The sequence below is a fragment of the Hylobates moloch genome, unplaced genomic scaffold (assembly GCF_009828535.3).
Source record: "Hylobates moloch isolate HMO894 unplaced genomic scaffold, HMol_V3 SCAFFOLD_4, whole genome shotgun sequence".
In the NCBI taxonomy this organism is placed as follows: domain Eukaryota; kingdom Metazoa; phylum Chordata; class Mammalia; order Primates; family Hylobatidae; genus Hylobates; species Hylobates moloch.
In genome coordinates, this window is record NW_026652279.1 from 102,290,439 (window position 1) to 102,305,266 (window position 14,828).

A 14,828-nucleotide genomic window follows, 5' to 3' on the forward strand; every position below is an offset into this window, starting at 1 on the left:
GCCAAGCACTACCATAGGGGGTTAACTCAGGTTATTTAATTTCCACAGTAACCCCAGTATGCAGGTATAATTCCATCAAAAATGAGTCTAAAAAGCAGAACTGGCATTCTTTGCATTCCTTTTCCAGTTCCAGAATCTTCCTCTTGCATACTCATGTTAAAAGCTGTATCTATGCTTATAGCATCAGCCTAACCTGCTGTGCTGTGTGCCCTTCCCAGTCACTGACATCTAGCAGCTACTGGCTCTGCATTTCTCCCCCCAAATTAAAGGCACTGGCACTTAAATGTGACTCCTCTCCACCCCAAGTCCCTTGGTTAGTTCTGAAATCTAATTTGCATGCTACATTCAATCTTGAGGCCCTATCATCCCCTAACCTCTTCTACTCTAGAGCCCTGGACTTCACAGCTTCTCAGACACCTGCTGCCATGACCTCACCCCAGACCCTCCCTCAACCTCTTATTCTATCTTTCCCTTACTCCCATTCTGCCACCAAAATCATTAGTCCTTTAATGCCTTCATACACCCAGTCGGTGGTGTGTTGGCCAATGTTTAACAACCTGCTATATGGGGAAATAACGTGTGCCTGTAAATACGTACTTAAATTAGGAATTTACTGATATAAAAGACGAGTAACAACTTACAAATAATATACAATACTCTCTATTGTAAATTATATTAGGTCAATTGATTCTCACAGAATTCATTGATTTTTTTGGTGAATTTTTATCCGTAGCCAACATATAGTGGCAATCCAACCAGGACTTGACAGATGGACATGCATCCCAATGCATTTTTTTCCTCACATTTACTTTCTCAATAAACTGATGTGATTTAACTGTTAAACTATTTCTCACTCTCACCCAAATTATATTAGTGAAGCTGAAACTTGGCTTAGCATCAGCACAGCAGCAGTGTAACAGTGAAACAGCAAAAGAGCTAACATAACTAACTCCATTTTGGTTTAAGTGGCCCTTACCCATTTCTGCACATAGGCAAGGATAATTTTAGAGTACTATTAATATGCAAAAACAGCAACCATGTAGTTTTAAAAACTAACTCTGGGATTACAGGAGAAGTATGTAAACAACTATGTTTTTGTTAAAGATTTATAGGAGCATTGTGACCTGACCAAGGACAAAGAAGTTCCTTGAACCCTTGCTGGCACCCAGATGTCAGTGGTTATCTGTTACCTCTTGATCTCAATCCCCTCCCCTTCCTTCTGCCCTTAACATAAAAAGAGTCTAAAATTTGTACTGTCTGAAGATGGTACTTTAGAAAGCTAGTTCACCATCTTCTCGGTTTGCTGGCTCTCCAATTAATCCTGCTTTTCCTCCCACCAACCCTTGTCTCTCGAATCTGGCTTTCAAGCAGTGAGCAGACACACCTAGGGTCAGTTATGGTAGCACATCATTACACAGCATCCTCACCATGCAACACAGTCGCTGCCAACAACCTCGATGGTGGACAAGACTAACATGAATACAATAATTACAAAGTGAAGAGTTTTGAGGACTTACTATCTTTGTTTTTAAATAGTTTATCTGACTTGTTGATAATGAAGGTATTTAAAATTGGCTCACAAAACTTCTGCAAGTTTAACCATTCATTTTTGTGGACCAGGTGACTGGGCTCCAACACACACTACTGTGGCCCCATCGACCTCAGGCTTTTCCTCTCCTCTCTCCCTATCTTACAGATGGAGTCCCACAGAGTCTATTCTAGACTGGGATGAGGTCAAGGTCAAGAAAGCTTAAATGTCTGTAAATTTCCTTAGTATGTGTCCACGTTGGGGAACTTCTTGGGTAATAAATATCAATACTAGTTTTTACTGGGCAGATATAGGTTTACAGTTTTACTACTGATAATACTTCAGAGTTGCTGAAGAAAAACAGGCCTACTCACTCTTGGAAATGGCCCTGTAAACTGTCTACACTCTCCTGCTTAAGTAACGAAACACAGCAAATATGAAAGCAGAAAAACACTGGGGGCCAGGCATGGTGGCTCACGCCTGTAATCCCAGCACTTTGGGAGGCCAAGGCAGGCAGATCACTTGAGGCCAGGAGTTTGAGACCATCCTGGCCAACATGGTGAAACACCGTCACTACTAAAAATACAAAAATTAGCCAGGCGTGGTGGTGCACGCCTGTAGTCCCAGCTACCCGGGAGGCTGGAGCATGACAATCAACCAAACCCTGGAGGTGGAGGTTGCAGTGAGCGGAGATTGCACCACTACATTCCAGCCTGGGTGACAGAGTGAGACTTTGTCTCAAACAAAACAAAACAAAACAAACAAAACAGAAAAACATTGGGGATGAACCAAATAGTTCTCTCACTTATCCTGCAGGGAGATGCTGTCAGAAGCCCCACTACGGAAACATCCCAAGGCCTACTATTACCTAAGATGACACCACTCAGCTGTGCAGCCTTTCTCCCTGACACAGGAAACTATTCGCAGACATTACCTCATCGCTCTAATCTCCTATCAAACCTGTGAGGCAGGTAACAGAAGGTATCCTCAATTTACCTGTGGGGAAATTGCTGCCCAAGCATCAGAGCTTCCCACTCTGCAAACACTGCAAGTGTCCCTGACACCAGCATAGACTAAGTGGGCATCTCTGGCTTATTCTGGGACCAAGTGCTAAAGTGTAAATGGACCTCCTCTCTATCCCAATTCAACAGGGGAGAAAAATCTGGTTTAAAATGTGAGCCTTATTCTAAGCAGCTGTCTCATCTAAGGTCATCCGACTTGGGAAGCAATTTTAGTACTTTACAAGCCAAGTATGTCTGCAGAAACTCCAGCAACTACAAGAACACAGCAGGGCTCCTATGCTGCCATCTGCAATGTGTTTTTGTAGGAATTCTTTCTCAAAGTTGCTTGTTCGGGGATTTAAGCTCACAGAAGTTAATATGTAAAGGACAAATAACAAGCGACCTTCTTCGTGAAGGACGTAAATCTCTACTTTCCACCAGTGGCTTCCAAGAAAACAAGAGAGTCACTTTGGGGAGATATGGCGTGAGTAAGGTACTATGGCAAGCAATTTCCTTCAGCCTTGGAATTCGTGGAAATATTGGGGCCAGGGCCTAGGGGTGGAAAAGTGTCCTGCCACCAGTCAAGCAAGAAAAGCTGGCCCCAACTGTTTTACTCTGCTTCTTCTAACAGGTGAATATGCCTTCTCAGTACAGAGTTCCCCCCTCTCACAGCCACATCACCAAAGCCAGGCACTTGAACAGAAAGCCTCCTCTCCCCGTTGGCTTCAAAAGCTCTCTGGCTTGTGGATGCCCCCGCGACACTCCATAGCTTCCTCCCAAGGCCTTCGGCTCCACTTCACGTCTGGTTTCCTGATGTATTACCCACCACCACCCAGGACTACTTGTTCTCCTTTATCCCTGCATATAGCTACCTCCCTCTCCAGTCCACTGGAAATTCCATTTTTTTCTAGTTACTTAAACTGAAAAACACCCCAGAGTCTATGATTTGAAAAGTGGCCTTGTACCCCAATCCGTTTTTTCCCAATAATTTTCTCAATAAATGTAACTGGTGTGATTTTTAAGTGTTAAACTATTTCTCACCAAAGCAACTTTTACACCAAAACAAACTGTAATAAGGAAACCTACCAGGAATATACCTTCATATACCTGGGCCCAGAATGAGCACCACTAGATGATACAAGGTTTGATGTGAACGTGATGATGTCTGCTTCAGAGACTGACACTTGTAAACATGGTATATCCAGTGGAACAGCCCTCCACCTACCTTACCTAACCCACCAACCAGTGTAGTGTCATTGTTACAGGTCACCTGAAACGTGGAGAAACAATAGCCAAGGCAAAGGTCTTCTAGTGTGGCCGATTCACAGGTCAAGAAACAAGCCTAGGTACACATCCTGATTCTACTATCAGCTCTGGTCACATCAAGGGCCTAGATAACTGTCCAAGGAAGGAAGCCTGTCTGGCTACAAAGTCTAACACTGAGCTCCTCCTATAAGGTCTCCCAGGGAAACCTTCCTGCTATATGTTGCTTATCAATTAATGTAAAACTTGGAAACTGGCCTCAAGTAATGACATTGGATGTGCAGTTTTGTATATATGTGGAGAGTTATGAAAGGCTAGCTGGTTAGACTTCTAGGGTATAAGCAAGGGGTTTTTCCTCATTTGGATTACATCTACAGTTTTCACACTGAACTGTGCATGAGCCCCAGGGGATGGGGGTAGATGCTTTCATCTCTTCTCTACATTGGGCTTCTGGCTATCATGTCTTTTAAAGAAAGAGTTTCCACTTCCAGAAGTGGGTAAATTTTTAAATACTCTGAAAGCGGGATGGACCCTCAGTGTCTACACAGATAAACAGAATAATCTTTTTCCTTGCTTCTCCAGCTCATTCACTTGTCTGGTCAGAAAGTCAGAAGTTAGGAGAAAGTGGGCTTCACAGTGATTTTAAAATGCATCTTAACCATCTTAATCTAATCCTGGCTCATTCCTCAGACATCTTCTGAAAAGAGCAAACATAAACTTCCCATCTACAGCCACTTAAAGGAGGGCTGATCCTCCCTCTTCAGCAAGGTGTGCAGTAGTGACTAGAGGAGCACTTATGACCTTAGCCATGGGGTTCTGCCAGTCCATCCACCGTATCTGCTCTGTGACCTCCTAGCCAGGCCCTCCTAACTTGCCCTCAAGGTGTTTTTACCTTTAGCAGAGTCTGTTCTGACATAAGACTTAATATGCCTAGTAATTACTGAACCGGATGTAGTTTCAGACATTCCAAAGATTAAGTATTCCAGGATTGTTACCAAGGACTGTACTTGTTCCCCATCTCAGGGGACTATGGTTTGGTCCCAGAGGGGCTGTTCCCCTTTTCCTCCAAAGGAAATACCAGATTTGAACCAACCACAACATTGTGGCTCACAAGACTTAAGTATTTAATAGCTGCACAAAAAAATTCCTAATAAAGAGCTTATTCTGCATAATTAGAAAAGAAAGACACCAAGCCATTTAAACATAATTTATGTACATTTATGGCTTTATACAATTATAGCAAAGATTGTTCTTGTGTCTGTAAGTACATCAACATCATCAGGCACTTCTCAGAGAGTATTGGAACAAGAACGTGGAATCTGCACTGTTACTAAACTCGGGTAGCGAAACGCAGGAGGCATGACTACATCCTGATGGGACTTACATGACCACCCCTGGCCACACTGCCAGGCTGTGCCCACCTCAAGGAGAGGCCAACTGTAATGCCAGGCTGGTCTGTTCGCATAAACCACAATGCATTTTTTTTTAAATGAATGATTATTCCCAAACTAAAACCAGAAAAGAAACTTCTCTTTTAAAATTAGTTATAAATTAAGAACTCTTAGGAGCTTGAACGTAAGAATTTTAAGTTGGGGCTGGGATTATTGGTAGCATATATCCAGCAGTTGAACAAGTCCAATTTGTATATCGTTGGAGAATGATTTCCATTTTAAGTGTCCTTATCCTCTTCTTGGGATGTTCCATTGATTTACTGCTCACTGGGATACATGTGCTCATTTAGACTTTGTCAGTTTGTCAAAGCAGAACTTTCCAAGTAATACATCTATTACCTAAATATATTCCATACGTCTATATTACGGAAACAATACATCTTTATATTTAAAATATCTGAATAGCTCTATAATACAATATGCTTTTAATAACAGTACAAACCAGAGAAAATAAATCAAGCAAGGCTGCATAGGTGATATCATTTGCACATTTCACAAAGCAATCATGTACAATAACTGATATATATACTCATCACTCCAGAAAGTCAGTATTCTTACAGGAAAAAAAACTACCAGAGGCCACATAATGTTTGCTTTCCAGACAGACCAGATGCCTTTCCCTGGACTTCACTGTTCTCAGAGAGCTACCCAGGATTCATGACAGGATTTCAACACACAATGGGGGCTTGGGGGAGGTATAATTACCCAGACTCAGGAGGAAGAAACATTTTCCTAAGAGCCACTCTATGAAGTAGTAAGATTTTAACAGTGATTTTAGCTGTAGTTGCCTCTTTAATGAACAAATGGGGGCTCTGAGGTTCCTTGTATTATGCTGCAGTAACGGCATGGGAGGAAAGTGACAGTACGTAGTAATAGAAATGAGTATACAAGTACTTTGGCACCAAGTTCAGTTACATACCCAGGAGGCCGTGCTTAGAGGAACTTGGGTTTCTAAAACCAGCTATGTCTTGGAGTGCCCCAAAACGAGGATGGATAGAGTGGTGGTTGTTCAATGAATCTTCAAAAAAATGATCATCACAGTGGGAAGCTTACAACAGAGCTGGCTTACTGTAGGAAATCTTATCAGGAACACTTGTGTTCTTGTTAAACATTTAGGAAATATCAAGCCAATGAAGACGCAATTTAACATACAAGACAAAGCAAGTGTGATGTGGGCTATATACAGAAAAATTAGATCCTTCTCAAGAACACAAGAGGAACAGTGCTGTGCACCGGTTCTCTTCATTGTGATGACTTTGGGCTTTCCACATGACTTGAAAATACTGATGGACTGAATAGGACACAAAGCCAATTAATTTGTTCTGTCAGTTACAGGCAATTGGAAAGTAATAAAACATAATGATAGGAATTACAGTTTAGGTTGCTACAGGCTAAAGAAATTTTCAAATTCTTAAGCCAAGGCTTTTAACATAATCTCAATGCACAACTTACAGCTGGTTTTCAAATAAATCTCCCCAATTTTTAAGTAAGTTCTATTCCATTTGCTACCCATCTGAACTTATGAACACAAATTCTACAAACCACTCAAGTCCCATTTTAAAATTCCCTCCTTCCACTTAAACTTCCACAGTGTGCTAAGTAATCTAATCTGCAGGGCAGAAGGGAGAATGGGATGAAGTATGAGTGTTGACATAATTCCTCAAGGCAGAACTACAAAACCAACCTCCACCTGGACTGAAAGAAGAGCAAAGAATTATGAGGGGAAACTTTTGCTAAAGCTCAACTCAAAATGGTGAAGTGGATCAAAATCCCTCGTTTGACAAAGGACCATTGCTTTAGATGCAGATCTCCCTTTTCTGATCTACAAACATTATGAGGCCTCCCAGGACTACAGAGGTCTCTAGAGAAGACTTGATGCTATGCAGTACGCATAGTTCAGTAGAAGCAGATGAAATTTCTTTAAAATACATACATAAAAACATATTAAGTTATCCTAAATATGAAACGCAAAGTGTCCATACTATACATCACTTTCCTGCCCAAATAGGGCCTGAAACGTGAAATATGCAAGTACTAATTACAAAGATTTAAGATTAGTCAGAAACATCACTAAGTAGCATCCCAAAGTGTACAAACCAGTTAAGCACGTATAAAATTAGTACTAATCCAGTTAGAATACAAAATGAAAATTATGAATGCTGCCCCAAATACCTGTGGTTCCACAAAATTTACAAGCCGACTATGTAACAAAGTAGACTCTAGTTTTAAGAAAACATTATTACAGTTCAATATCTATTCCAAAAATGTTCTTAAGTCCCAACAATAACGTCAAAAATCATTTATCTGGAAATTAGAACCATTTAAATGTTTGTACAAATTTGCAAATAACAAAATAAACAAAAAAAATAGAAAAGACCTGTACAAAGCTGGCATTTAATCTTTTTTTTTTTTCCAAAAGTTTAACAAGTCCATTAATTTAGCAGATTGATAACAGGCTACTTGGTTCTCATGTGAATTCTGTGGCAACGTGAACAGGTCCAAGGCTGTTCAATGGAGGTGCAGAATGGAGATTCAGTTCTTTGTGATCCGTCAGTTCCGCAGAAAACAGGTAGTACAAACAAAAGTTTAACTTATCAAGACATGAGACCCATCACAGTATTACAAAAAGAGTATAAACTTTCCTTGGACCAACTGGATATTTAAAAAAACCAAAAACACACACAAATACAATCTGTATCTACTGCTTATATACAAAACTTGAAAGCACACCAGGATCTGAAAATCTTTTCTGCAATTATATGGTGTAGTGAGTTTGGCACTTCATTGTAATGAAATTTCCAATGGCACAGTCCTTATCTACAGCAGCACATAACCTGCACACATTGGGCAAACATCCTGTACAGGAAAAATGTCTTTGCTGCCAAGTCTGACGAAAGGAAAAAAGGAGGGTTTTTTGTTTTTGTTTTTGTTTTTAAACCAAGAAAACTAAAAGAGAGTTGGTGAAGGACATCTTTGGACTGCTTCTCTCAGTTCCTGCTGTCAGACAATCTGAAGTACTTTTAAGTGTAACCTAGGAAAAAACACATACATACGCACACACATACACACACAATGAAAATATAGCCAAATTAAAATCAATTCAACTTAACATGTTAAGAGTGACAGACATACTTAGGGGTAAAAAGCTAGAGCTTTCTCAAACAGCTCTAAAATCATTCAATGGGGAAAATTCTACTTTACAAGAAAACCCTTCAGCATTTGATTTATATCAAATGTATTCATTTATTGAAGAGCTACTAAAAAGATGCAGCCATCGAACTGTCAAAAAGAAATCTTTAAAGCAGTTAAAGGAAGCTTCCTTCTGTGTAAGCTCAGAAGGAAAAGTGTAAGCTGCAAAAAGGACAGAGAATGAACGATAAAAGATCCCTCTCTGCAAGGGGCAGTCAGTTGACATCAAAGATGTGCTAACCATGGCAAGTTACTGTGTTCCTCGCTTTTAAGTTCTATTTTTCAAAAGGTCTTTTGATATTGGGGTGAACTTACCTGCTCACTAATCCTCAGCCTGACACCCAGCTATGTGTCGTTGTCTTGACACTGTGCGGGAAGCTTTGGTTGGGCAACACATTGTCAAAGTTAAAATCCAATGTATCTCCATCCATGAGGTCATTCCGAATGATGGATTCCATGTCACAGTCTAAGCGCTCAATGAACATGCCATCCAAGTCACTTGGGAGCTTCTCCTGGTGGAGAAGGCCCATTCTGCCATAGCCATTGCAGCTGCTCACGGAGGAGTAGCCCCCCAGGGCACTCATCTGCATGGGGTGGGGCAGAGGCACTTGTACAGGTGTCTTCACTTGGGTCAGGCGGTTCATACCAGAGGTGTGGGGCATGGTGCTTACTGTGTGGGGCAGGGGACGCCCGTTAACTGCAGATGTCTGCTGAGCATGTCCAGGGTGGGTATGGGAGCTGGGATTCATCATTTTGTTATGAGATGCCTGGCTGCCATAGGTTGACATGACCGAATTAGGGCCCATCATGACGTTCTGGCCCAGAACCCGGCTGTTGGGCTGGGCTACCCCAGGATCAACTGGTGTCATAATGTCATTATGGGGAGGAGAGTCAGAAGTCAGCAACTCCTTCAAGAGTCCAGGCGCACAGTTATACTGACTCATACCTCCATAACTCGACTTATTGTCCTGAAGCGTTTGCATAGGCATCTGGGGCAAAGGGCTCATGCTGGATTGGCCATATGTATATTTTTGGTAGTTTGGGCTGGGTGAATTCAAACTGGTGTTTGGTGGCGCAAACGAGTAGCATGGCGTCTGCTGCATCATGGTGCCAGGTGAGGACTGGGTCGAAACAGTTAATGATGTTGGTGATGAGAGAAGGTTAAGATTATCCAAAAGATTTTCCATGTTTTCGGGATTGCTTATCTCAGACAGACTGGGTAAAGTAGAGGCCATCTTTGCAGCAGATGGCGGGTACACCATAGAATGCACATCCCCTTCTCCAAGATCATCCTGTTCAGTCATAATGGGTGAGAGTCTCCCACTAATAGTACTAGCATTTGAGCTAGTTCGAGGGCGAAATGTACTCCAGTTATCAAAGTCATCGTTGCTGTGAGAGCCAGGGCTTGCAGGCCATTTGGAAAACTGTGATCCAGGGCTGTCCCCAGCACCCTCCTGGCCAGACTGGAGGGATGCTTTCTTCTTGGCAGCTCGGCTTCGGCTCTTAGCAAATTTACTGTTGTTGTCCATGGATGCAGCTCTTCTCCTAGGAGATTTCCCGCTCTTGCCACCCTCTGGATTGAGCATCCACCAAGAACTTTTTCCAGTTCCTTCATTCTGCACACGAATGAACTTGCTGTGTAGGGACAGATTATGACGAATTGAATTCTGTAAGGCAAAACATCTTATTAGAAGTACAATACTTCTCTGCTTGCAAAACTTACTATTCTACATGTATTACATGGAAAACAAGTAAAAAATCTTAAAAGTGTGTGCTACAGATTTCCATCTGAACAGTCCTAATGGCTCTGAAGCCATTACAAAAGATCTCAAATAGCACAGGAATAAATAGTATCTTATCTTAAAAACAGTACCTGTGGCTGGGCGCGGTGGCTCATGCCTGTAATCCTAGCACTTTTCGAGGCCCAGGCAGGCGGCTCATGAGATCAGGAGATCAAGACCATCCTGGCTAACACAGTGAAACCCCGTCTCTACTAAAAATACAAAAAACTAGCCAGGCGTGGTGGTGCACACCTGTAGTCCCAGCTACTTGGGTGGCTGGGGCAGGAGAATGGCGTGAACCTGGGAGGCGGAGCTGGCAGTGAGCCGAGATCGTGCCACTGCACTCCAGCCTGGGCGACAGAGTGAGACTCGGTCTCAAAAAAAAATCAGTATCTTAATTTAATGAAGGGACAACATTTAATAAAAAGTATTCTAAATACCTTCTTTCATACAGCTATATTTTATGGAAAAATCACAGGAATTGGTTTTAATAACCACTTGAATTTTGCTTAGCTACAATAACAGTCTGTATCAAAGTGCTATCAAAAACCCCTTCCATTCTACTATCCTTAAAACTACTGCCAATTCTCTTCAGTTTGAACATGTGCCATTTACATAAAGAAGTTTTATATTACTGGGCCCACATACTTATAGAAACAAAAAAGACAAAAGAATATAGAATATATAGAATATAGAATATAGGCCAGGCATGGTGGTTCACACCTATAATCCCAGCACTGTGGGAGGCCAAGGCAGGCAGATCATCTGAGGTCAGGAGTTCAAGACCAGCCTCGCCAACATGGTGAAACCCCATCTCTACTAAAAATACAAAAATTAGTCGGGTGTGGTGGCAGGCACCAGTAATCCCAGCTACTTGGGAGGCTGAGGCAGCAGAAGGAGACTGCAGTGAGCTGAGATCACTCCAGCCTGGGCGACAAGAGTTAAACACTCTGTCGCAAAATAAATAAATAAATAAATAAATAAATAAATAAATAAATAAATAAATAAATATAGAAATATAGAAATATAGAAATATAGAGCTGATCAAGAATTAAAGGCCCCCAAATTAATAAGACTTGGATTCATTCATACCTTTAAAGCCCATTAAGCAAATACAAGTGAATGTAAGGAAAACTGAGTCATTGCTTTTGTATTTGAGAAAGCTGATCTGCCAAAAGAAATTTTTTTTTAATTCAAGTAGTGCCCCTACCCTCCAGTTCTACCAATGACCAGTAGTATGAGCAGGATGCACCAACTAACTCCATGACACACCTCCACGTAGCCAGGGGCTACACTGTCCAAACAGACAACCTGGGATGGGAAGAAATGACAGAGAATGCAAAGAGCTCTAACACTCAAGCTAGTGCAGCTTCATGACTAATCATGCCATGTTTATCATCCCTAGGCCAACTAAGGAAGAAAAACCAACAATTTTTCTTTTGAGTATTTCTTGGGTGGCTCTGCTACTTACTTACCTAGGTGACGTTGGGAAGCTGCCTAGCCCCTAATGTGTCTTAAGTTTCCTCACCTGTAAAGCAGGGATAAATTATAGAACCTTATCAGGGTTGTTACATGTATTAAATGAGATACATAAAAATGCTCAGTGGTGCCTGGCATGTAAGCAGTCACCATGAAGGAAGTATTAGACCCCAACTTAGAATAGTGGTATCCTGCGCCCCCAAAGTCCTGCTTCTCCATTCCTATTCAGTGTGGTATGTATAGGAGCTTAGAAGTAGTACAGATTACAAACCCATAACTGCAAATATATGGTGAAAGGGGCCAGAGGTGGTCTCTCCAAGTTTCAGCAAAACACCAGAGCCAGGCAGCAGATGAGAAAGCCATGGTTTGATTCACCTCCTCTACAAGACATGGTAAGATGGCGTTCAGGGGAGTCCATGGGACACGTGGAAAAGGAGATGAGGGAAACGCTGTGAGCTCCCCAGGAGGAAGGACCTTGTCTTATAGCTTTTGGCCCCCAGCACAGTACAGGGCACACAGCCACTACACCTTGTTCATTCAGCAGCCTCTTTCCTCAGAGGTCTGCTCCCAAGGAGTGGGATTCTGGGTGCCCTAAGACCCTGGAATGTGCACAGTCTCCCAGCTTTCTTGGCCTCCTCTGCCAACTGGATGCCAAGGCTCAGCTGACCATGCCCCCTGCATCTCTGTGGCCCCTCTTCTCAACCACAAAAAGGCTCTGGCTGGATTTGTGGTCACCCAGGGGTACAGCCACAGCGCCCACATCCTCATGCCATTGACATGGGATGCCCGGGGCCCGAGTGCCAACCACTGCGCCTGAGCAGAGCCTCTGCACAGCAGGATGAGGCCTGGCTCCAACACGAACTGGGAGAGAAGTCTTCTCTCATTAAAAGGTGGTAGAAGAGAGAAAATGGAGGGGTCTCACTTTCTAAAGGGAGATGCAAAAGTCAGGGTAAGGCCCGGCAGTCAGGGCTGAGAAATCCACATTTCAAAACGCCCTCTGACCCTCTGTACTGCATTCCACCTAAAGATTTCAACACAGCAGCTACGTGACAAGCCCTCCTGCCAGAGCATACAGTGAAGTGTGAGAGGGGGGAAGACACCACCGGAGCCCCAGATTCCCAGCGGGAGCAGATCAGGTGTGTGGTGATGGCAGTAACTGTCTCCTGTTCCCAAGAATCCCCGCCTTCCTCCGCACCCAAGATCTACCCTCACCTCGAGACACGCTGTGAGGAGGGCCGGGGCTTAGAGTCGGTACAAGAATCCCTAAAAGAGGCCAGGGAGTACATTTCCCTCCCATCCTATTTCATTCCCCTAAGATTCCCAAATTCCTATGGGAAGGCGCTACACACACACATGCATGCTCACGGAGCCACAGCCTGCTGTACTCACCAAACCCCAGCCGAACCGAGTTCTTAATTCCTCCTTAAGATCAGCAGGCCTGCACTTGGGGTAGCACTGGAATGCAGCCCTGCACTCTGACCCTGACGTTTTCTATACGCTGGAAGTCCAGGCATTTGCACAATATTCCATCATGACAGTTTTGTTCTTTGAACACAATAGACACACAGATAAGCTCCGATGAAATCTCTGGAGGAGAGGAAGCTTGACTCCTGTCCCTGTCACATTTAGTTAATGATAAAGGGGGAAGAAAGATCTTCCCAGATAGAAGCTTCCTGGTTGTTGCACTGACTTGGGGAGAGGGGGTGAAGCTCTCTAACATTCATGATAAGCCTGTCAGATCACTGGCAAGCCCAGCCGGGGGTCATTTTTAAAAAGACTGCAGGAGACATAATAAGGAAATCTTTAAAACATTCAAGAAGCGTTCACTAACTCAGGCGGGACATATACTAACTTAGACTTTAAAAAAAAAAAAAGCCACAGCAGTCTCTTACTTATCAAAACATCATATTACGTATTTTTCTAAGAGGACATTTCAGGTCGCTCTTTGAGTAACAGAGCTGTCTCCTAACTTTGCCAACAATTAAAATTTTTTCCGAACAGGAAAAGGTTTGCTGTGCAGGACTTGTTACATAAATTCCTGTTTTTCACACAGCCAGCGGGACATTAAAGAAGCTACGGTTTCTAGGGGGTGGGGTTTGAAAAGGTAAATTTTGTAAAAAATGTGTTGCTATTAACGACGTTGTGTCTGCACTCCCCTACTGGCCACAGGAGAGGCTGGATGAAAGAGCAGTTCACCAGAGGGACTTCGCAGCAGAGCCGCGTGGGACTGCTGGGCTCTGAGATATTATGCCCTTGAACTCTCAACAAATATTACCTGAGGACAGAGGCAGGGTATCAGGACAGAGGCTCATGCCCTATCAATCACTTGCCCAAATTCAGCGTTTCTACATGACGGCACTAGAGAAACACAAGCCAGCCAATCTCCTCTCCACTAGCTTGTTTCTCTGCAGCCCCACTCACAAGCCTCTGCACACACCCCGTCTGCCATCTGCGTGCCTGGCCACCCCAAGCAGTGCAGCATGTGCTTCCTGGGAAGCCTGACCTAATGAGCTCCACAGATGGGGGAGTCGGGAAACCCCGACATGGTGTACTTGCTTGTTCAACCTGCTCTGCTGGCTGTTCTATGTTCAGATTCTGAGCTCCTTAAAGAGCAAAGGGGCTAAAGCTTGTCTTTAATTTCTAATATCATAGTCTCAATAAATGTTTGTTGCTTGACCCCCCAAAAAAATTACAAGGAAGATATGGTGTCTTACACACTACACATCTTTTAACCATCCATTTGAGTACCAATTCATGTCAATTAACATTTACTGGAAACTATTTTGTGTGAGGAGTAGTGAAAGACATGAAGGAATGAGACACAGAACATGCCCTCCAGAAGCTTTTGATCTACCTGGGGAGAAAATAAGTCCACGTAAAGAGCCACTTAATAGGACGACACAACCCACAGACTGTCCAGAAACACAGATCTTTTCTCTCCAAAGGCTGCCACCCTGCCCTCCATGCCCCAGCTTCTGTCTCAGCCCAACTGTCCCCTCCAGAAGCATTTCTTAATGACCTCATTCCATCCTGCAGCTCTAACATGGGACCTTGCTTACTCACCCCTCTTTATGGTTTCACGATGTCTGATCCCTGGGGCGGTGGGGGGGCATGCCTGACTTCCCACTACACTATG

General features: G+C 43.1%; 1 protein-coding gene across 1 annotated transcript in view; it reads right to left on the bottom strand.

Annotated features, from left to right (window-relative positions):
- Positions 1-4,877: 4,877 nt before the first annotated feature.
- Positions 4,878-14,828, bottom strand: part of FOXO1 (forkhead box O1) — a 114,916-nt gene continuing 104,965 nt past the window's right edge. The window contains exons 2-3 of the mRNA XM_032150738.2: positions 8,748-10,099; positions 4,878-8,274 (exon numbers count right to left, since the gene is read on the bottom strand). Coding sequence (XP_032006629.1) covers positions 8,762-10,099 — 1,338 coding nt within the window. The 3' untranslated portion in view covers positions 4,878-8,274; positions 8,748-8,761. The remainder of the gene's footprint in view (positions 8,275-8,747; positions 10,100-14,828) is intronic.